The 25,597-nt window shown below is 32.6% G+C and overlaps 1 protein-coding gene across 3 annotated transcripts in view; it reads left to right on the forward strand.

Moving 5' to 3' along the window:
• Nucleotides 1-25,597, forward strand: part of LOC114332646 (ecotropic viral integration site 5 ortholog) — a 129,868-nt gene that overhangs the window by 60,017 nt on the left and 44,254 nt on the right. For all 3 annotated transcript variants that reach the window (XM_050653367.1, XM_050653368.1, XM_050653363.1), the window contains exons 2-3: nucleotides 13,344-13,660; nucleotides 19,898-20,124. In XM_050653367.1, coding sequence (XP_050509324.1) covers nucleotides 13,402-13,660; nucleotides 19,898-20,124 — 486 coding nt within the window. In that variant the 5' untranslated portion in view covers nucleotides 13,344-13,401. The remainder of the gene's footprint in view (nucleotides 1-13,343; nucleotides 13,661-19,897; nucleotides 20,125-25,597) is intronic.

Genomic DNA, 25,597 nt, shown 5'->3' on the forward strand with positions numbered 1-25,597 from the left:
CCATTCGTGGCTTCGAGGGAGATCTATCAGGTTGCATCTCACTATTTTTTACTTAAAATCAATGGAAAAATCCCAATAGTTGGCTGTATACCATAGTTTAAAAAAAACCTATACAGAAGTAAAAACTTCAAATTGTATTTTGGTATAAAATAGTTTATTTAAAACTTCTAAAAGTCATCCACATGGATTGCAAAACGTTTTCGTTCTGAACAGAACATCTTCAGTGCCTGGAATGAAGTATTTCCACGTTAGATTAAGGCAAAAAGGTTAAAATTGTGACTGTTAATGAGAAAATTATGTGGAGAATACTTACATTCCGCAAAGTAGTTGTAACTAGCACACCAATGAAGGTGGTAACTTCAAAATATATGGCTTACATTATACCTTATGATAAAATATTATGACTACAAGTCGATGTTACTAGATTAAAATATGTATGTGCCTAAAGAGCAACATGCTTCCCTGCTCGAAAAAACTAGGTACTTGCCATTTGAATTAGCACAGACCAACTGATGTAAAATGAAAAGGAATGACAAAGAGTGACATGACAAGACAAGGTAAAGTCAATTTTTGGTTACGAACTTCAAAAAGTTTTTTACTTCTTTATCTGCCTTTAGGTCTTCAATATCAACTGAAGTAGTCATCGAGGATCGACTGTTGAGAGAGCTGCTTCCACTAATTTGATCAAATACACTGAATTGATAGTCACGGGGCAAAAATTCGAAGACCGTTTTACTGTAATTTCCTTTGTCTGTTTTGCTATGCATATTTTTGATAATAATTATGTATACGCTGATATGCGAATTGTTTAACGATAAGCATTAAGGTCATATATTGACAGTCATATTGTTAACAACTTATTTAGTTAACAATATTATTGTTCGTTGTGCAAATTTGCAAAGGCTTTTTGTAAATTCCAATGAAAATACGCTTTTTTTATTCGGATATGCAAAACTATATTTTTGTTTATAAACTATATTTTTGTTTATTTAATAGAGCGACGACAGCTGTTTTAGTGGCAACTTATTTTATGTATTTTTTATATACTTTCTAAATAACTTAGACCATACCTTAACCTAGACCCTAACTTAAAGAAAAAGACCCACAACTCTTGATTGGAGATATAAAAAAATGCGAAGAATTTAAATACCTAGGGACAGGACAGGCATAACGAAGGAAGGAACATCTAAACAGGACATCCAGCAGAAAATACGACAGGGCCGAAATATGGTACAAACACTGAACTCGTTACTTTGGTTTCCTAAAATTAGTTTACAAACCAAAATGACAATCTACAAGTCGGTTGTAGAACCAATTTTGACGTACGGATCTGAATGTTGGCAAATGACAATGAATGAAAAGAAAAAACTGGAAGTAGTAGAAATGGACTATCTAAGAAGAGCGTGTCGGATATCTAGATTTGATCGCATCCAAAATGAAGAAATAAGAAGAAGAACCGGATCTACAATATTATAGATACAATGGAATTTAAACAGCTTTTATGGTACGGGCATGTAATGCGAATGAATGATGAACGATGGCCAAAACAAGCCTTAAACTAAGAGCCTTAAAGACCAGCACTGGTATGAAGAGAAGGAATCAGAGGAATAATGAGAGATAGAGCCATAAATGAGGAAGAATGGACCGACCGAAAAATGTGGAGATCGAAATGCGGGATGCGGCAGATGTAACACCACAACTTGAACGCTTCTAATTTGTTGAGATTCTTCACTTTTGTTGTCCACGTTTCACATCCGTAGAACCAGACGTAGAGTGTGGTTCGATAGAAGAGATCTTCGATATTAATTTTTGACTAAGTTACTTCTAATATTTTTTTCAAAGTCAAGTTCAACCGTTCAAACGCGTTGGGTGTATCCAAGATTTCAATTTATTTCTTTTTATCATCTTTGGTCCTTCTTGTTTATTATTGATTTCTACAGTCTTACAAAATTTCTATACATTTATACGTAATCGCCAACATTTTTAACGTTATAGTGCTTTTCCAGCGAAAACACATTTACAATAAAAACTTTCATCCTATTTTCACAACCCCATCCTATCCGGATATGAAAAGAAAAACTTTAGACTCGTTGCAAACTGTCGAGTCTGTTTTTTCTTTCGATAGCTAAAAACGAGGGCTCCATAATCTGATTTTCCAAATAAACATTTTCAAAACTTCCTTACTACTACTGGGCTTATGTAAATCCGTGTTGCCTGTTTGTGTAAGCATCTTGTAAATAAATCAGCTCAGACGACTGAGGGCATACAGGGTTATTCTCTATTCATGGGACGTGGAATACAGGTCGTAACATTTTATGAGTCTGTTAATGGGTTGAGGGGGAGTGAACAAATTGGGGAATTGCTTAGGGTAGGTTTGTAGGTCATCTTTAATATTTATGATTATAAATAGTGTTTTGAAAAACATTAACGGTAATGTACAAACCTTTAGGGAAAAATATATCGTCTTTGACATTAGATACTATACTATTCCTATTTATCGAGACAGATAAAATAAGACAATTTTTTTCTAGAACCTTACGTTTTATTCGTTACATACCCCAAGTAGGCTGAAAACTAAACGTTTCTTGAGATTATGCCGTATACTATCTATCAATTACATTTAGGTCTGATGAATTGTTAGGCCAATCGAGCACTTTTACTTTATTTTGCCGTATAACAGTCTGGAGCAATTTTGAATTTATTGTGACAAAAGGCTAAGTAATGTTCCGTTAAATGTTTCAATGAATGAAATAATCCCTCTGCGTAATATTTCAATGTATTTGGAAGAATTCAGCATGTCTTTTAGGAACAGTGTTATCATTTATCAGTGCTTGTTATTTGTTTAGAAGGGTATTTTAAGTCTGTTAAATATGATCTCATTGCAGAGGTTCACTTTCATTTCATTTCGTCTAACAAACCTGGATTTGGACAAATAAATGTTATTCATCGCTAAAAATCACTTTTTCTTCTAGTCGTCAACAGTCTATGGTCGGTATTTTTGGCCCATATTAAGGGTTTTTCATCATTTTCTGTGTTAGAAATTGTTATTTCTTCGCATTTCTGGCCTTCTGGCCAACTTTCTTTTTTCCGTTTCTTAAAAGTCTTTTTAGAAGCAGGTTAGAGAAGCCTTTTTGGTACAGTTGATGTAGGTCAATTCGAAGGTATGTGCTTCTCTTTCGTGGATTTAGGATTTAGTTTACCATTTCTTATTAAAATTTTATCAGTTCTAGTTGTTTTCCATTTACTTCCCCATTTTCGTTTTCTTTTTGAAGGCGTTGGTCAGGAATCTTAAAATGTTCTTAATATTTTTGAAATACTTTATTTTCTCACACATCAACTACCGTAGCTATATCGCTCATAGTCATATTCCATTAACCAGTTCCAGATTATAACCAATTTGGTCTGGGTATCACCGATGATCAGATACTGACTCAGGCCAGAAAAAACATGTTTCTGTTCCAATTCATTCGAACAGTATGTTAACTAATTATGGAGACCAAGGATGACGACAAAAAGCATAGGAATACCTCACAAGAGATGGGTAGATGACATAAGAGCAGTGGCAGGCAAACAATGGGTTACGTTGGCACACGATAGAGAAAAAAATGGAAGCGATCGAGAGAGACCTACATTATTTATGAGTGGATGGAAAATTGTTGATGAAGAAGAAGTATGTTATCTTATATACATAGTTGTTTTTAACGTTTTTTCACACCTTTATAATATGTATAGTTTTTACTGTATACCAGCCGAAGTTTGTAACGGGATTTAGATTTGTAATATATTTAATTATTTAGATTTGGTAATGAATGGTTCATGGTTTTGAGTGCCTGTTTGTACTTATATAAGCTTAATTCATGTTATCTAATATACCAACTGCATTACACTCGAGTATACATATTGGGAAGAGCGCCCTATCAGTATCTGTTTTGCTTTCGCCGAAGATAAATACAAAGTTTATCATCGGTGCATGTCTGTATGCTGTGTACTGTTTCCTGTTATAATATTTATATACACGATGTATACCACAAACAGAAGCACCACAAATTATCGCTCTTTAGCTATTTATTTCGACGCATTTTGAACTTTACGAACCATTACGGTCTCGTCTTATTATACATTGAGATTCAATTTATCGATTCGGTCCAGAACAATGCGAAATTTCACAACCAGCATTAATTTGTTCGCTGCAGAGGAATTTTATCAAACTTTTAATGGGTATTGATTTTTAATTAAATCTTTTTTAATTTTGTTTTGGGCTGCGCCCACGCTCTACATGGAACGTCAACTGTTTCATGTACTTTGTAACTTTATTAACTCAAGGAGAAAATTAAGTTAATGAATTAAATGAAGGGTACGATATTGTAAGATTTGTGAAAAGTCAAAGACTGTCATGGCTGGAACATGTCCATAGACAAAGAAAATACAAAAACAACAAAGAAAATATTACAATGGAAGCCGATAGGAAGACAAAAAATGGAAGGCTCAGAATGAGATGGTTGGATGACGTGGGAAAACTATGAATGTAAGACAAGGAGAAGGGCACAGGAGAGATCTGAATGGATGGACATAGCCAGACAGGCAAAGACTTATCCAGGGTTATGACGCCAAAAGAACAAGAAGATTGGTCTTCTTCTTCTTTTTGTATAGACATGACTGTCTGTTTTTTCAATATGCCTCTAGTAAGTTGACGTTCCATCGTTTTCGTGGTCTTCTCACTGATCGTCTTTCTATTGGGGAACCGTCTCTCACTGTCCTTACTACTCTATTTGTTGTCATTCGGCTTATGTGGTCGTTCCATTCTACTCTTCTGTTTCTTACCCAGTTATTAATGTTATCCTCCTTGCATCTCCGTCTTATATCTGTACTTCTAGTTCTGTTCCATAGAGTCTTTACCATCGATTTTTCGAAGGGTTTTCATCTGTGCTGTTTCGAGCAATCTTTTGGTCCTCTCTGTGTAGGGTCGTGCTTCTGCCGCGTATGCCATATGCCATTATTATTGGTCTGATGACTGTTTTGTAAATTCTGCCTTTCATTTCTATTCAGGGCCCAGAGCACGCCAAATACAATTCTATTTTGCTGACGTCACAAAATAGAATTTCATAATGGGAGAATCGACGGTTGCTAGACAACGTGACGTCACTAAAATAGAATTCTATTTGGTGTGCTCTGGGTCCTGATATTTTTTTGAACACTGTCCCAAGCCCGGATAAAATGTGGAGATTGATTGGCAAGGTTAGCAACCTACCAATTGGAAAAACGAATACTGCTCAAAGGAACAATGTGAAGCTTCTGAACCAGATTGATCATTTGAAGACGACCATGGCAAGAAATAAGAAGATTGGTATGCCCTAAAATAGAAACTATGGAGAAGTGTAATAAGGGAAGCGACAAAGGCAAATATTATGATGATGGTGACATATTCCTGAGTTAGTGGAAACAAGCTGAGAACAAGCAAGCATTTTTAAATTCATGAACAGGTTCTTTAGACATAAAGATATTCATAATTACACATGGCATGATTGAGGATGGACATCGATAACAGAATACATAATAGTAAATGAAAAATGACTTGCTACTTATGAGGCGTAGGTGTGAAAAAGAAAATCAGAATCAGGAAAAGATTACGATAAAATAAAATAGATGAAAACATTACAAGACTTGATAGACAGAAATGAAGACGCAAGTCAAAAACTAAAGATCTATTCGAGATGTTAAATGAGAAAATAAAAGAATGTACAACAAAATGAAACGACAGATAAACAAAATGGATGGAAAACTCGTAACTATAACACTATAACTATAACTTTTATAAACAAATATCTAATAAGTTTGATACTGGAACAGACAACAAATGTGTTATCCCTGAAATGAAAAAGAAGAATAAAACATTGTTATAGTATTTTTGTATTTCTGTCTAGTTTTGTACCTACTGCATATTTTACTCCATTTGTATATTAAACAAACTGATAAGTACTTTTAAGCGCCGTACTGTCTAATTGCCAAGTTTCGCGATTATTTTTAAAACACAGAGAGATAACGAACACGTGACAGTGGTTGCAAAAAAGAAAGTTCAAAGCATTTGCAGCAAAAGCTTCTGGCACACTGCCACCGTCTCCATAAAATAATGAATTATGCTAGGAAGACAGTAGTTTGTCAGATATATATGTTTTTATGATGTAACCTAATGCTATACATGTGTTTTTTTTATAAATTCATGAAATATTTAGTATACACAGTGTTCAAAAAAAATTTGTATCTCCTAAAAGTCAGCAAAAATGTTTTGATAAAAACTTAAAACCGGTCGATTTTTATATCGACACCTATCAATTTTCAAAAATAATTCTTTAAGTTTTAGCCCGTGCTCTGAGTTGCAACCTCCTACAATTCTTTAGATTTGATGAGGGGTCAAATAACCCTTATCCATTTGGAAAGAATTTTTATTACTTACACAACTGCATTTATTTTTTTTATAATTGTTCCATTAGGTTCATAGTTTAAAAATCAAATAAATTAATAAGAATACAAAATGAACATTTGAACGAATATCAAAATAAACTTATAGGTCTGGATCCCGCGTATAAAAAAAAAGTTGATTAATAGCAAGCTGAAAATTTGTTAATAGCTTAAGGGTGTCTAGTCGGACAAACTTCGATATATGGAAACACTGGAACAGGGGAAGTTTTAATTGTGGAACAGGTTAAAAATTTGGAACGGTCATACCACGAAACCGTCACATGTATTTTGTCCGACAGAACTTCCAATTGATTTGTTACGCTTTCATTAAATTCTAATGCAATTGCTGCTATTGACTGCTATTTATCACCAAATGGGCATTTTAATGAGTGGAACACGTAGAACATGTCAAATGACAGGAATTATGACAGGTGATAAATAGCAGTCTGATTTTTGCATGAGAGTTTAATGAAAGGGTAACAAATCAATTGGAAGTTCTGTCGGACAAAATACATGTGACGTTTTCGTGGTTTGACCGTTCCAAATTTTTAACTTGTTCCACAATTAAAAATTCCCCTGTTTCAGTGTTCCCATATATCAAAGTTTGTCCGAGTAGACACCGTTAAGCTATTAACAAATTTTCAGCTTGCTATTAATCAACTTTTTTTCATACGCAGGATCCAGACCTATTATTTACCCGAGTTATAAGATCGTGTTCACTTACTATCAAAATGGTTTATACATACCAATCTTTGAAACCACTATACAATTTAGTGATGTTGATTATAGTTACTTTCGAGTATTGGTTACAAATCGTTACTTTTGTATAAAGTAATCATTTACAGTATTCGTTACTTTGATTACTATGATTACTTTTGTTACTTTTGTATTTGAGTACCGGTAATCATATCAAAAATCGTATTTCTCAGTAGGTAGGTATTTTGTATAGGTATTCCGATATAACAAGTAATCATTTACAGTATTCGTTACTTTGATTACTATGATTACTTTTGTATTTGAGTACCGGTAATCATATCTAAAATCATATTTCTCAGTAGGTAGGTATTTTGTATAGGTATTCCAATATAACATTATCACAGATATAACAACTGAAGAAACATTATCATTTCCACATTTTTCCGGTCAGTCTAGAAACTAGAATGTAATCAAGTGTACTGGTTGTACACAATAGTCGTTACTCGCCCTGATACGATTGGTACGAAGTAACAAATTAATCAGAGTAATCAAAGTAAATACAATAGTCGTTACTCGCTCTAATTACTCCAGGGGAATAAGGCAAAAATATACCATGTTCGGGACACTTGAGCAGCCAGGTTGCAAACGGTTTTTTTGGGTACTGTATACCTATTACATTATCAATACAAAAATGCCCGTCACAGTTTGGACGAGAAATTTAGTTATTAACAAATAAGTGTCAAAAATGGCAGTTTTTTCGTTTAAATCGCTACGGGTAAAAATAGGGTAATTAAATATCTTATTTATACTGTTATTCTCGTAGTAGATGAGCCAAGGTTTAAAATGGCAGTTTTTGAATTTCGGTTCGATCATTTGTTGCTTCAGAAATTGCAAAATAAAACTAAAATTTCGAAAATAAAAAAATTGCTATACCTTTTGCGAAAATGACCTTAAAACTTTCATATTGTACGAAAAGTTGAGACAAACAGTCTGTATAATGCACAAAAAATTTTAAGACGATTCGTCAATTAGTTTAAATTTTATTCAATTTGTTTATCCCAATGAGCATTTTTTTCGCAATATTATTGTTCAGAAAATAGTAATGTACATAATAGCAATTCTGTGAAAACCACATGAAAGAAGAAAAGTCATGATTTCATAGTATTTAAAAAAATCATTAAAAAGTCATTTTTATCATTCCGAAAACATTTTACTAAAGTAGGGTCATTTTTAGTTCATAAACAATTTGAATAACTTTGTTAATATTGACTGTAGATTAAAACTACTTTGGGATTTGAAAAGCTGGTATTTTTATACGAATTTTCAAAAAAACACTTTTTTCCTAGGTTAATTACAGTCAAAGTTAGCCACTTTTTTATTTAATTGACAGCTACTTTGTTTATAACAATTAAGCAACCCAACTAGCGCCATTTCGAAGTTGAAGGTATATAGTTTATGTGTAAAAGTTTGAGTAAACTTTAAACTTCAACAGAGTTGTTAATAAAGCTTTAAAAATAACGTTCTAACGAAATCGATTTGTGGTCGGTGGAAATCAATTATTAAAATTCGTGCACTTAAAAAATGAAACTGATTCTTCAAACATATGCTGCGATTAATATCTCCAGAGCTTGTTGATGGATTTTGATCATAATTTTTTTAAATTGTATGTACTCGTAGTCTTGTAGAGTATGTTATGTACGTAAATTCCCACCTAACATTTCAAAATGTTGGGGGGAGTTCCCCTTATCACTCAGGGGTATGAAAATTAGATTATAACCGATTCTAAGACCTACCAAATATACATATATAATTTCATAAAAATCGGTCAAGCGGTCTCGGAGGAGTATGACAACTAACACTGTGACAGGAGAATTTTATAGATGTAAATATATAGATGGGTATTAAAAAATAGATTAAAACCTATTCTCAGTTCCATAGGATACACTTGTAAAATTTCATAAAAATCGGCCAAGCCGTTTCGGAGTAGTATGGTAACTAACACTGTTACAGGAGAATTTTATCTATATTGAAGTAACTGTGAATTAAATAATAAAAGTGGCTAACTTTTACCGTAATTAACATAGGCGAAAAGTTTTTTTTGAAAATTTGTGTAAAAATGCCAGCTTTTGAAATTCCAAGGTAAATTTACTCTACAGTCAATATTAACAAAGCTATTCAAATTGTTTTCAAGCCAAAAATGACTCTCCTTTAGTAAAATGTTTTCGTAGTGACAAAAATTACTTTTTAATGATTCTCTTCAATAATTTGAAAACAAGACTATTGTTCTTTCATGTGGTTTTCACAGAATTTCTATATAATTATTATTTTCTGAACAATAACATTACAAAAAAAAGCTCTTTGGGATAAACAAATTGAATAAAATTTAAACTAATTGACGAATCGTCTTATATTTTTTTGTGCAGTATATGGACTCTTTGACTCAACTTTTTGTGAAATATAAAAGTCGTAGGGTCACTTTCGCGAAAGTTATAGCAAATTTTTTATTTTTGAAATTTTAGTTTTATTTTGCAATTTTCGAAGCAACAAATAATCGGACCAAAATTAAAAAACTGCCGTTTTAAACATTGGCTCATCTACTAAAAGAAGAATACTATAAATAAGATATTTAATTATCCTATTTTTACCTGTAGCGATTTAAACGAAAAAACTGCCATTTTTGACCTTTAATTTGTTAATAACTAAAATTCTCGTCCGAACTGTGACGGGCATTTTTGTATGTATAATGTATTAGGTATATAGTACCCAAAAAACCCATTTGCAACCTGGCTGCTCAAGTGTCCCGACAAAAACCTTATTTAACTGGAGTAAATACGATTGGTACGAAGTAACGAAGTAATCAAAATAGATACAATAGTCGTTACTCGCTCTAATACGATTGGTACGAAGTAATCAGAGTAATCAAAGTATCGATTTGCCTCTCTGTATAGTAATCGTTACTTTCGGTATTCGTAAGTAACGAGTACTTTGTAACGAATAGTTACTTTTTCAACATCGCTAATACAATTATTACTAAGTACATACTATTATTTGAACTGCCAACTTCCTGTTTAAATACATTTTTTGACGTTCGCAAATTTACGAGACATTTCCAGATATTTCTATGACATCTCGAACATTCTAGATTCTTAATACTTTTTCTTTTTCGTCACAGAACTTTTTCTATATGGGATCAATTCCACCCAGTTCTATTATATTTGATTGCGGATGGAGAGGGTAGTGCGAGTCTTCTTAACATTCAAGATTTTCATTAATTCTTACCATAATTTTAATTCAAAATTTCATCCTTGATCAGAATGTGACTCTAACGAACTCCATGTCTTGTACGACGTGGATGAATACTTCTGTTACTATAGTTGTTTTTGATTAGGAAGAGGTGCAATTTCAGGCCATTTTGCGAAATAAGTCAGTGCGACCATTAAGTACTTGTTTTCTCTCTCTGTCATCCGAAGTGCACCGAGAATATCCACTGCAAGTCATTCAAAAGGCTCTCCGGAAAGATATTGGTCCATTTAACCATGACTTCTTGTTCTAGGACTTTTTCTACCGTTACAAAAATCGCATTTATTGCACCAATCTTTACATCTCGGCAACAATTGATCCAGTAAAATCTGTCTTGAATTCTGGCAAGTGCTCTTTTGACTCCAAAATATCCTCAAGAAAGGCTCCTATCAAGTTTTTGCAACACTTTTAATGTGTTCTTTCTTTTTCGGCTCTATTTTAAACATGTTTAAACCGGAATTAATTAACTAAAATAGTATTTTTGTTCTTTTTGCGTATATAAATTTTTAAATTTAATTTAATAATTGAGATAACACCATTAATTCATTGCAAAGAGGACTCAGTTAAGACTGTTCTCATGTTTCTTATGACATAGGTATATTTTTTATTGTTATTTGATGTATTTTACTTTGGTATTTTAAATATCCAGTGAAATTAAATATATTTAGTGATCTGATTTGCACTTTTCTCTTTGTTTTGTGAATTTCTGTTTCTTTCAAAGTAAGTTATCAATCGAAGTAGCTCAGAAAACGACAATAAATATCGTTCTTATACCACCAGATCGACAACAGGTGGAATACTTTCTTTGGTTACAACCTCCCGAGATTTTCAAAAATTATAAATCATACAGGATGACGAGGAAATTAAGATGAGAGAATTTTAAATAATTCACAACTCATCTGCTCAGCGTGGTAAAAGTTCCAACAAGGAAGATTCCTTAATACTCCTATAAAAGAGTAAATGAATTAAAAATGTAGAAACATTTTCAATTTCTTTTCAACGCGAAAATGCAGCAGCTGCATATTACTCTAGTTAAATCGGAGAGTGCAGGAAGAGTCTATACCGGTTTCGGAGGTCTTACCGGTAAAAAAGATGAGGGGGAAAAGACCTCCGAAACCGGTATAGACTCTTCCTGCACTATCCGATTTAACTAGAGTATTATGCAGCTGCTGCATGTTCGTGTTGCAAAGAAATTGAAAATGTTTGTACATTTTTTTCTGTTTTTTTATTCAAATATTTAAAAACCGTGGCGCTCTTTTCGATAAGTTGTTCTATTTCCTATTTCTGTTTTGGTGTTTTGTATCTATTATTATTTCTTTTGTTTCTCATCTATATAAATGACCCTGTCTACAATCTATAGGTACTGAGCAACGGCGCCTTCTAGCACATAGTGTATCAGGGTTTTAGGTTTACTTTTTAATAACCTACTTCACCATATACGATACAATACTAGTGCATAAACGAAACATTTAGGGCCGGTACTTTCTGTCCCGATTAAACCCCGGTTAGCTTACCGGCCATTATAAAACTTACCTTGGTGTGGTAAAACTGATTTTTATACAAGAGGTACATCAACAGAATACAGAACAATTTTCAATATATGATATTAGCATAAAAGCCATGTAGACATTTTATATCGCCTCTTTCTGAATTTTCCCGGCATCTTTTAGCGAGAAGCACACCCTAAATATAGTGTAATCGTCTATGGAAACACCCGCGAGCAAAGAGGAAATGAAAATAACTTTTCCTGAACATCACATATCCGAGCAAACGATGAATTATTATTATATCCTCCAGTATTTGGTACATAAAGCAGAATATATTTGTAATTTTTTTGTGAAACGTTGAAACTACAAGTAAAATGTTTTAGAAGGAGTGGAGCATGCAAAACAATGTGACAATGACGAATGATGTTTGCAGAAATATAGATAAGCTAAATCGCCATAGTTCCCGGAATTAGCTATATACCATTTAGTTAAAAAAACTTTAACATCAAAGTGAAAAACTTCGGTTGCAATTTTTATAAGTACATACATATTTAATTAAAAATTACATTAAAAGTCCAAATGGATTATAATTAGTGGTTGTGAAGAACGAACGTGTTTTTAATGCCATGGACTTTATGTCATTCAGCCAGTCACAACATGAGGTACTTAGTGTCATGTGTAGTATGTATGTTGAGTAAGTGTCTTGTTACTTTTGCAAAGTCGACGTCATTACCTTTGCAAAGAGACGCTAATTGTATCCGAACGTCTGCGGTCCCTCCGGTGAGTACCGATCCCACAAGGACAGAAACTATCTTCATCTATTAATTTATAATAAATGAAAAATTCCTGATCCTGGTGAGAAAGAACGAACATTCTTCATGTCAGGTCTCACCAGTTCTATCAGTCCAAGAAATTTGTTACTTCCATGTTGAAGTTTTTAAAATATAGATAATTTTTATGATGCATACAAAAGTATTTAAACCAGGCGGTATCTGTTCGCTTCTTCTTACGTTACCTTATCCTTAAGGACGTTGGCCATTACATTTGCCTATTTAATCTTATTTGCAGCCTCCCTGAATAGTTCTATGGAGGTCATATTCGTCCATTGTCGTAGGTTTTTAAGCCAAGAGTTGCGTCTTCTTCCTGGTCCGCTTTTGCTTTTTATTTTGCCTTCGATTATAAGTTGCAGCAGTTCATACTTTTGATTTCTTACGATGCTTTAGCAACACTTGTTCCGTGAACTGTAAACCAGGAGGGTGGTGAACCCACAGCACATAAAAAAATGTGCTCTGAAAAATATACGCTAGCATTTCAAAGGACTAATATAATTTCATTCTGTCATTTTGGTAATTATGTATATAGGTCTAAATTTTAAGTATTAATCTGTATTTCTTTTTGTTTCAGTGGCGTTTCGTTGAGTTGCCTGGTGTCAGTAGATGCCGATGGCGGCTACTACTCGGCCATGCCGCCCGCTGCCATGAGGCTGCAGGAGGACCATCCCCCGCCGGTGTCAGCGGCCCCTACTAACCACTTGATAGCTAATTTAGAGACAAATAATAATAGAGCAACTGGCTCCGAGCTGGAGCTGCTCGCGAAACTGGAAGAGGCCAATAGGCTCTATGAATCCGACGCCAAATCGCTCAATTCGTTGAGCGGGGCGTCGGCGACGTCGGGACATTCGAGGAAGAGCTCAGACACGTCGCAGATATCACTCACTTCGGGTAAGTTGCTAATTATAGGTTTTTGAAAGAATTTTATGAAGTACTTATTTCTTATGTACCATGTTCTTTCAGAACGTTGGTTACCTTCGTTGCTATCTTAATTTTATTCACTGCCACTCTAAAAAGCATGCTTGTATCAATGACATACCAATCTCGCAAGTTCTTTAACCATGAAGTCTTTACTCATCCTGGACTGCGTTTGTCTGTTATTTTTCCTTAATATTTTGTAGCAACCTATATTTGGTAACACTTGCATGATTTAAGTAGTCCAGCTTTCTCTTCTCAATGTTTTTTAATCTTAGTAGTAGCAAATTCTTGCTAAAATATATTTCTTTTAAAACGCTAAAAGCATCAAGATGATTTAGATCATATTTAATCAGAGTCCAAGATTCGACACCATAAAGAACGACCGAGAACATATAGCAGCAAAGTAGGTGGATTCGCAATGTTAATTTTAGGTATCTGTTACATAATAACTTGGACATCCTTCTAAAAGCGGCTCTGGTCTGGTCAAGTCGGGATCTGCTTTCACCGTTATAGTTATAACTGATGTCCAAGGTAAACAATTTGACCAACTCTCAGGTTTGGTATATTTACATGTATGGACGGTTTTATATTCTGTTGTTTACTTATTACGAGTATTTTTGTTTTCCGTATGTTCACATTCAGACTTGCTTACTTATAGATAGGTTTGTTTCAACACAACGAAGAACCGTCATGTAACGATCACTTTACTAGATAATTAACGTTCCATGCGTTCTGTGTCTCTATTCCGTGCGTTCCATGGGTTATTTTTAGTCCATTCATTAATGGTAAAATATTGCAAAACCTCTAAATTTTAAAGAACCGCTTGGATTGACATGAAATTTGGCATACACCTAGCTAACAAGTCAAAGAAAAAAAGTGATATTGTGCCGATATGTGCTTTTGCCCTGGGGGTGGTTTTCACACCCTCTTGGGGGTGAAAAAATATTCGTCCAAAGAAAGTCAGGAAATCGATAAACTGGCTAATTTTAAGTAACTTTTGTTCTATAGAGTTTTTTCACTAAGTCAATACTTTTCGAGTTATTTGGCAGTGAATATGTTCATTTTTTCAACAAAATAACCACGCTTTTAGACGGTTTTTCGCAAATAACTCAAATAGTAAGCATTTTATCGAAAAAACATTCTTAGCAAAAATATAGCCTGTAAAAAATTTAAAAGAATGGTGTATATATCACGGCTCTACACCTAGTACAAGCAGAGTTATAGCTAATGAAATATAGGTTCATATTCGTCAAATTCCAAATAGAATACTTTAACGTGAAATAACCAAAAATGAAGCACATTTCGGGGAAAACTCATTACAACTTATTTAAAGTGTTTAATAAAAGCTTCATTTTTGTTTTATAGAAAAAAATTCTAGTATCAAAATTAAACAAGTTACGCTCAAAATAAAGTTAGTCCCTTTTGGTTTTGGTAAAAAAATCGAGAAAATCACCCTCTAATTAGTATCTTAAATGAACTTAATCGTTACGACTTCACAAATTTCTTGACTCATGTATATATTGTTTATATGATCTGTAAGTTTCATCGGTTCAAAGTCCTTATTATTGAAAGTACTGTATTTAAAAGGGGTTGAACGAGTCACTGATCACGAATGTATGCAAATTTAGAAACACCAAACCTCAATAAATTTTTGTCTAACAGAAAAACAAAAAAATACATGATATTCAGAAAAGCAAATCTGACTTTTTTGTTTTTCGAGATTTTTGGTATCTCTAACAAGTTTTAAGTTATTTTGAAAAAAAACATCTTTTTCAAAATTTAAATTTTTAAAAATTTTACTTTGAAACCAAATTTTTTCAAAAATAAGCACTTTAAATCGATGAAACTTACAGATCATATAAACACAACATAAGTAAAATAATTTGTGGAGCGGTAACGATTAATTTCATTTAAGTTGCTAATTAGGGGGTGGTCTTCCCGATTTTTTTTTTGCAAAAACAAAAGGGACCAACTTTATTTTGAGCGTAACTTGCTTAAATTTAAAGCTAGAAACTTTTTGTAAAAACAGAAATAAAGCTTTTTCTAAACACTTTAAATAAGTTATAATGGGTTTTTCCCAAAAAGTGCTTAATTTTTTGAATATTTTACGTCGAAATATTCTATTTGAAATTTGGTGAATATGAATCTATTTTTCATTGGCTATAACTCTGGTTCTACGAGATCCAGAGACCTAACGTGTACACCATTTTTTTTTTACTTTTTTATAGGCTATATTTTTGCTAAGAACGTTTTTTTTCACAAAATACTTACTTTTTGAGTTATTTGCGAAAAACAGTCTAAAAATGTGGTTATTTTGTTAAAAAATGAACATATTCACTCGCAAATATCTCGAAAAGTGTTGACTTGGCGAAAAAGCTTTATAGAACAAAAGTTACTTAAAATTAGTCAGTTTACCCATTTCCGGACTTATTTTGGACATATATTTTTTCACCCCCAAAAGGGGGTGAAAGTCACCCCCAGGGCAAAAGCACACATCGGCACAATATCACTTTTTTTCTTTGACATGTAAGCTATGCGTATGTCAATCCAAGCGGTTCTTTAAAATTTAGAGCAAAAACCGTTAAAGAATGGACTATTTGTTTACTGCGCAGGACGTGATCGTTACATGGACGGTTTCTCGTTGTGTTGGAACAAACCTGATGTCAACAACGTTCTCATGTAATGTTTGCGGATCTTCTTGACTAGAAGCTAGGAGTACTGTGTCATCCTCATATTGCAAATTATTAATGATTTCACCGTTCACAATTATTCCTTCTTGTTTGTCAGAGAGTACCAAAGTACCTTTGTGAAAATCCATTTTAGCCCAATAAATGACCGTTTTGGAGTGTAATTTTCAGGGGCAACTCGGAATTGCATGCAAATTTGGATTTAGGTTCTACTTACCCTCCACTTCAAAGTTGAATTTGTCCCGTTGGTTGCTTTTACTTGGGGGGTGACAGTCACCCCTTCTCGGGGGGTGAAAAACGCGTGTTTAAAATAAGCCCGGAAATGGATAAATTGACGGATTATAAGCAACTTTAGTTCTATAAAGTTTTTCACGTAAGTCAATACTTTTCGAGTTATTCGCGATTTAAAATGTTGATTTTTCGACAAAAAACTACGTTTTCGGACCGTTCTTCCCAAATAACTCAAAAAGTAAATATTTTATCGAAAAAAAAATGTTCTTAGCAGAAGTGTGGATTATAAAAAAATTTAAAAAATGGTGTATCAGTCAAGTATATAAATTGAGAAAAAGCAAAGTTGTAGCTCATGAAAAATACGTTCTTATTCGTTTAATTCCAAATCGAATAAGTCAACGCGAAATCACCGAAAAATTAAGCACTTTTTGGGAAAAGCTTATTAACATTTTAAGTTATAAGTATCTAAAAAAAAAAAAAAAACTAAGTTATCAATCGAAGCAGCGCAGAAAACGACAATAAATATCGCCTCCGTACCACCAGATTGACAACAGGTGGAATACTTTCTTTGGTTACACCTCCTGAGACTTTTACAATTTATAAGCCATACAGGTGCCGAGAAAATTAAGATGAGAGAATTTTAAATAATTCACAACTCATCTACTCAGCATGGTAAAGCTCCAACAAGAAAGATTCCTTAATACTCAAAAGAGTAAATGAATTAAAAATGTATACATATCTAAAAAAACTTTATATTTATTTTTTTCCAAAAGTTACTAGCACCAAAAATAAACGAGTTACACTGAAAAAAAAAGTTGGCCCCTTTTTTGGTAAAAAAAATAGTGAAAACCTCCCTCTATTTAGCACCATAAATAAAATTAATCGTTACCGCTTTACCATTTATTTTAACTGTATGATCTATAAGTTTAATTGGTTTGAAGTGCTCATTTCTTAAAAAAATTTGGTTTTATAGTAAAAAAAAAATTTCTAGAAATTTTTGAAAAATTTCCTTTTTTCAAAATAACTTAAAAAGCATTAGCGATAAGAAAAATCTTAAAGAGTAAAAAATGTAGGTTTTGCTATTATAAATATTCTAGTTTCATTTTGTTTTTCCGCAAGATCAAAATTGGTTAAGATATGGCTGTTCAAAATTTGCATACACTCGTGATTAGTGACCCGTTCAAGCTTTTTTTAACTATAACCCTTTCAAAAATAAGCACTTTAAACCGGTGAGACTGACAGATCATATAAAAAATAGATAAGTAAGTAAACTGTTTGTATAGCGGTAGCGATTAATTTCATTTGGGGAGCTAAACACGGAGAGATTTTCATGATTTTTTTACCAAAACAAAGAGGGCCAACTTTATTTTGAGCGTAACTCGCTTATTTTTAATGCTAGAAACTTTTATGAACAATTATAATAAAGCTTTTTATAAACACTTTAAAAAAGTTTCAATGGGTTTTTGCCGAGTGCTTAGTTTTTCAGTGATTTCACCTTGAAATATTCAATTTGGAATTAGACGCATAAGAACGTATTTTTCATGAGCTACAGCTTCGTTTTTACTCGATTGATAGATTTTACTGATACACATTTTTTTCGGTTTTTATAAGCTACACTTTTGCCAAGGATATTTTTTCGATCAAATATTTACTTTTTGAGTTATTTGCGAAAAACCGTCCGAAAACGTAGTTTTTTTGTCGAAAAATAAACATTTTCAATCGCAAATAACTCGAAAAGTGTTGACTTACTTAAAAAATTCTATAGAACAAAAGTTGCTTAGAATCAGTCAATTTATCCATTTCCGGTCTTATCTTGAATGTCTGTTTTTCACCCCCGAGAAGGGGTGACTGTCACCCCCCAAGTTAAAGCAACCAACGGCACAATTTCAACTTTGAAGTGGAGGGTAAGTAGAACCTAAATCCAAATTTTCATGCAATTCGGAGTTTTCCCTGAAAATTACACGGTATCGGCGTATTTCCCGTTCATTTACTGGGCTATTTGGAGTAAACGTTGAAAAGCAGAAGTCATAGAGTATTTTTTTCAATTTTATCCTATTGCCCTCGAATGGGTTTCATAGTATAATTTATCGGCAACGGTCATTAAAGTCATTTATTATTGTACTCATTTGCGGCAGTAAAGTAGCACTTTATTGTACTAAAAGAAGAATTTTACTTTACCTGCCGCGATTAAGCGAGATTGAATGTAAGTGGTCGATGGCAGTAATCGATTATTTATTTGAGTTAACTTACAATTTATTTACTTTAATTATTAAAAATATTGTTCAAAATTTACGACATTGTTAATTAAATTTATGTCAAAAAGTGAAATTCTGTAGTATTTTGTAATTATATTCATATATAAAATAAATCAAAACTTTCCAGATTTAGTAATTATTCAATATTGATAACTATCGATTAAAAATCGAAAGCGGCCATCATGCAAAAGTCATATGTCATCACTTTCATGAAATGTTTACTACGTCTAAAATTTAAAAAATTGTTAAATTGTAAATTGTAAGTAAGTGTTAAAACTAATTTCAAATTGTTGGCGATAAAATTTTCGGTTTTTGAATTGGTTTATTCTTATCTTTCTTGACTACTTGATTGTCCAAATATTCAATGTCTCTCATATATTGAATAGTTTGCGACAATATGCTCTTCTCCGCAGTTGCAACATTTTACTTTGTTTTGTTGTCCTTTGGACAGAGGACAGTTTTTTGTAATTATGTTCTTGAGCTCATTTCATGCATCGGGGTGTTCTGTAACAGTATCTTGCGCTATGTCCAAAAGCTTGGCAGTCCTAGCATTACAACGTCTTCCTCTACAAAAGCGTCATGTACATTTAGCTTAGCACTACAGTCTTCAAATTAGACTAGTTTTATAGGAGTAAAATTAGATGTTTGTGTAATTTTTGTGTCACTAGTTTACTTAATATTTTTTTGTTGCTGTTACAACACTGACAATTCTATACGTTATGTTTCTAATGATATGTTATGGTTCCATGATGGTCTCCATTACCTGAACCGATTACGTCTGTATTCACATTGTTACCTTGTTAAAATTACTAGAATAAATTTTCAAATAATTTTAAAATTCTTCGTCAGTTATGGGGATTATCAACAGTGCTCAATTTTCAATTAAAGTATAGTTCATTCATGTTTGAAATGTATTCTAGTGGAAGTTGTTATTTTTTAGTAGAGCATCGTAGCTGCTACTAGCATCCGCATTACCCCATCGATTACCATCCCTCAATATTTAAACATTTAGCAAATTGATAAATTTTTTATTACAGGTACGAGCTCGACGCAGGAACGTGCCGAAGATGGGGGCGAGGAGGACTTATGGGTCACATGGGGACACATAGTTAACGATTGGGAGAACAACTGGAAAAAACAGAACGCTCAAATACGGGAATTGGTCCGTCGGGGAATACCCCTACATTTTAGGGCCATCGCCTGGCAGTTGCTATGTAAAGCCACCGATTCGCCAGAGAAGAAGCAGTACGCGGAATACATCAAAGTAAATCGTCTCTTATATATTTATAAAATATAAATTTTCTTGTATATATGACTATTTAAAAGATTGGGCAACACTGTAGGTAATAAGTTCGTTGAAGAACTTTTATAATAGTCCAGTCGTCAGAGATTTCCTCCTCCTAAGTGCCCTCTCTATTGAGGTTGGCGATCAATATGGCAAATTTCGCTCTGTAGCCCGATCAGGGAACGCAACATTTTACGAAAACCTCCAAAAAAATAAAGGAAGGATGAAAATTTGGGAATAGGTAGTTGAAATTGTCTATTATTATATAAGAAAAAGTTTACAATTCTACATCCCCTCCATTTTACAAAAATTGGAAAATACGGGGTGAAAAATTTTTTCTCCGGGGTGAAAAAATATACGTTCAAAATAAGTCCGGAATTGGATAAAATGACTAATTCTAAGTAACGTTTGTTCTATAGAGTTTGTTTACTAAGTCAACACTTTTTGAGTTATTTGCGAGTGGATGTGTTCATTTTTAACAAAAAAAAAGTATTTTTGGACGGTTTTTCGGAGATAACTCAAAAAGTATTTTAGCGAAAAAAATATTCTTAGTAAAAATATAGCTTATAAAAAGTTGAAAAAAATGGTGTATGCGTGGGGTCTGCAGATCCAGTAGAAGCGGAGTTGCAGCTAATGAAATGTAGGTTCTTCTTCGTCAAATTCCAAATCGAATATTTCAATGTGAAATAACAAAAAAACGGAGCACTTTTCGGGGAAAATTCATTACAACTTTTTTAAAGTGTTTAAGAAAAGGTTTATTTTTGTTTTTTAAAAAAAACTTTTAAAATTAAAAGTAAGTGAGTTACGCTCAAAATATTGTTGGTCCCTTTTATTTTTTTGGTAAAAAAATGGCGAAAATCACCCCTTAATTAGTTTCTCAAATAAAATTAATCGTTACCGCTTTATAAGTTACTTTACTTATGTATTGTTTATATTATCTATAAGTTTCATTGGTTCAAAGTGCTCAGTTTTGAAAAAAATTGGGTTTAAAATAAAACATTTTTTTTTAATTAAATTTAATTGTTTATGAAATTAACTTAAAAACAATTAGGAATATAAAAAATCTCAAAGAGTAATAAAATGTACGTTTTGCTTTTCTGAATATTTTTGATTTTTTGTTTTCTTGTTTGACAAAAATTGGTTATGCTATGGCTGTTCAAAATTTGCCTAAACTCGTGATTAGTTACTCGTTCAAGCCATTTTAACTACAGCTTTTTCAAAACGAAGCACTTTGAACCGATGAAACTTACAGATCATATAAATAATACATAGACAAAGTAACTTGTGAAGTGGTAATGTTAAAATGTATATATGATGCTAATTAATGGGTGATTTTCGCGATTTTTTTACCAAAAAATAAAAGGGACCAACAATATTTTGAGCGTAATTCACTTACTTTTAATATCACAAGTTTTTTTAAAAAGCAAAAATAAACCTTTTTTTAAACACTTTAAAAAAGTTAAAATGATTTTTCCTCTAAAAGTGCTCCGTTTTTTGGGTTATTTCACATTGAAATATTCGATTTGGAATTTGACGAAAAAGAACCTACTTTTTATTAGCTGCAACTTTGCTTCTACTGGGTCTACAGACCTCATGTATATACCATTTTTTTCAATTTTTTATGGGCTATATTTTTACTAAGAATATTTTTTTCGCTAAAATACTTACTTTTTGAGTTATCTCAGAAAAACCGTCCAAAAACATGTTTTATTTTGTTAAACATGAGCATATTTACTCGCAAATAACTCGAAAAGTATTAACTTAGTGAAAAAAACGCTATAAAAGAAAAGTTGTTTTAGAATTAGTGATTTTATCCAATTCCGATTTTATTTTGAATGCATTTTTTTCATCTTCGAGAGGGGGTTTTCCCCTCCATTTTTGTAAAATGGAGGGGGTGTAGAATTGTAAACTTTTTCTTATGTAATAATAGACAATTTCGACTGCCTATTCCCAAATTTTCATCCTTCCTTTATTTTTTTTGGGGTCAGATTGTTCTTTGATCGGGCTACTGTTCTGGTCTTGATGAATTAAGCTATTCCCTGTTGTGTGGGTCCAATATCCGATGTTTCAGATATTTATCTTTTATCTTCGATTTTGCCTGGAGCTGCTCAAATTCCCTATGGCGCATTATGTGTCCCTAGATATGACGTCTTTCTAATTTTGATTGCATTGACCATATGAGGACATTTGGTCATTATTTCCAGTACTTCTTTATTCGTAGTTCTACTGGTACAGCTTATTCTTAGCATTCGGCGGTACATTCACATTTCGAATGAATTCAGTTTATTGACGTCATACTGTTTTAATATCCAGGTCTCACAGCCATATAATAGTAGAGACCACACATAACGCCACTTAGGGCCGGTTGTTCGAACGCTAATCAAAAATGGAATCAACTGATCATTATCAAATATTTAATTACTGTCACCAACTGTCAATGTCAACTTTGTTTGGGTTGCTGAAAACATAATTGATTACAATTATGAGATTTACCAATCAATTATGTTAATAATTGTTAGTTAATTAATTAATCAATCAATTATGTTAGTTATCATAATGATAATTAACATAATTGATTAGAATCAACTGATTGACGTACGAATGAGGGGTGTTGTTATTTGATGGTTGTTAAGGAGAGCTAATTATAATCAACTTCTTGATTGGCGTTCGAAAAACTGGCCCTTAGTGTTCTCAATCTTATTGTGATTGTTAGCTTGGGATTACAGAGCATTTCACGAATGTTCATAAAACCAGACCTTGCTGTTTCAGACCTTGCTAGTCCTCTAAAAATCTTACGAACAAGCTGAATTGTGCTGAGAATGACCAATTTTGTAACCCCAAAAAAGTAACAAAAAAATTTGCTACTCCTACCTACCACCGGGCTTCCTTCTGAACGCTTTTTGTGTAGAGTGAACTTTTCTGTCAGAAACAACGCTTGAAACAACAACAAATTGACGAAAATAATGAAGAATCGATTCGTCGCCGTTCCCAACAGTTTGGCTTGTCGTATGTAACAACTTGGCGTATTTCACGAAGGGTTCTGGTTTAAACGCATACAAAATTCAATTAGTACAAGATCTGAAGCCGATCGACCTTCCGAGTCGTCACCGTTTCAGTCGAAGTGCTCTTGATAAGCTTGCAGAAGATCCACTGTTTTCGAAAAAAAAATGTTTTCCGATGAGGCCCATTTTCGGCTAAACGGACTATTTGGTGCTTTAAATTAAGGCTCGTGGTTTCAACAACATGTGTTCCCTACAAGATGGCGCCACTGGCCATATAGTCAGTGAAAGCATAGCTTTACTGCGAGAACGATTCGGTGAGCAATTTATTTCACGCTTCGGATCAGTTAGTTGGCTGCCTATATCCTGTGACATTACACTTCTAGACTTTTTCCTTTGGGGCTACCTAAAGTCAAAGTCTACATGAATAAACCGGCTACAATTGATGCATTGGAGGCCAATATAACTCGAGTCATTGGCCAAATACCAATCGAAACGCGCGAACGCGTCATCGATAATTGGAACTTCAGAATGGACCATTTTAACGACAGTTACGGTCAAAATTTGAAAGAAATTATCTTTAAGAAGTAATTGTGAAGAATAGTTATTTTGTATGATATAAAGATTTTCAAATAAAATAAATTTTATTTGAAATTTACCCTTTACAAATTTTATTTAAACAATTGATTTCGTCCGCCTAACTGGCATTCAAAATTGCCGGTCACTTCAAGCGTTATATCTGAGAGAACTGTTCATGCTACCCCAAAAGTGCTAATAAACATTTTTGTTCAAAAGTATCTCAGCTACATTCCTTGTTAGTGGAGTCACTGAAGGTTTTCACCTCCGATTTCGTTGAACCTCCATCGATTTTCATGAAAATTGGTGAGTAGTTAGAGGATACCTCAAGGAACAAAGGTGGCATAATGCCAACTTGCGCTTTTATCCTGGGGGTGGATGCCACCCCTTCTCGGGGGTGAAAATTATTTTATTGAAAATAACCCTATAAATCGATAGAGGGACAAATTTTAAGCAAAATTTGTTATATAAAGTTATTAATATAAATCAACACTTTTTGAGTTATTAAAGACCAAAAATTTTATTTTTTCGTAAGAAAATGCATGTCTTAAATCGGTTTTTCACGTATAACTCAAAAACTATAAGCTTTTACAAAAAAGTTATTATTACTGAAATTGAAGATCATAAAAGACTGGATACATTCTTCACTTAAAGAACTAAACTAATGTTAGTTCTGTGTGAGGTATTGGCAATTGAATGTGTATTTTTTTCGACGAGTACTCAAGTCTAAGTATTCAAGCTTAAATAACAGGAAAACGATGCAATGTATAAAATATACCTGCTAAACATTTGTCAAAGTACTTCGAAATACCTATCAAATGAGCTTTAGAACATTTTAATAGCGTCAAAATTAAGCAAGTTATGATGAAAATAAAAAAACCCTTTCGAATTTTTTAGGAAAAAGTGAAAAATTAAACATACGCCATTTCCACAAAAATTAAAATTTATAGTAATTCTTACAAGAACTTCTTTATATCAGCATAAGTAATGATTTCAATAATTTTGACTGGTTGAGAATGCATATTTTTGAAAAAAAGTTATAATTTAAAAAATCATAATTTTTAAAATTATTGTAATTTTCATATTCATTTGGTAATAACTCCAAAAATACTCAGTATACGTAAAAAATTATATATAACCAAATTTTAGTTTTGTCCGTGTCAAATATTTTACCTGTTTCACTATTTCTATAGGGTAAAAAATAACCGAGATAGAAACGTTTAAATCTTAAATTTTGCTGTAAGAACCATGCAATCGGGGCCATTTAACCTTTTATTTTAAAAAAAGTAAGGGGTTTAAAAGAATAAATTCAACGTGCTTAAATAGCCCTTGGAATTATCTTTTAAACGGTTTTTAGACGAACCTGATATCTTGAAAATGAACGAAGTTATTAAAAAAATAATATTTTTTGGAAAAATTTTTAAAAGAAGTTTTGAAAAAATTTTTGATCGTAAATTTTAATGCTATCAACATGTTCGGGGGCTCATTTGATAGATATTTTTAAGTACTTTAACAAATGTTTAATAAGTTTATGTTATAAAATGCATCATTTTCCCGTTATTTCAGCTTGAATACTTAGATTTTTTTACTCGCCGAAAACAATATACATTCAATTACCTATAACTCACTTTTAGTTAACATTAAAATTAACATTGGCTTCAATTTTGGTAATAATAACTTTTTTGAAAAAACTTATAGTTTTTGAGTTATTGATGAAAAATCGGTTAAAAACATGCATTTTTCTCAAGAAAAATTAAAATCTTTGATCTTTAATAACTCAAAAAGTTTTGATTTATTTTAATAACTTCATATAACAAATTTTGCTTAGAATTTGTCCCTCTATCGAATTATGGGGTTATTTTCAATAAAATAATTTT

The sequence above is a fragment of the Diabrotica virgifera genome, chromosome 1 (genome assembly GCF_917563875.1).
Source record: "Diabrotica virgifera virgifera chromosome 1, PGI_DIABVI_V3a".
Classification (NCBI taxonomy): Eukaryota; Metazoa; Arthropoda; class Insecta; order Coleoptera; family Chrysomelidae; genus Diabrotica; species Diabrotica virgifera.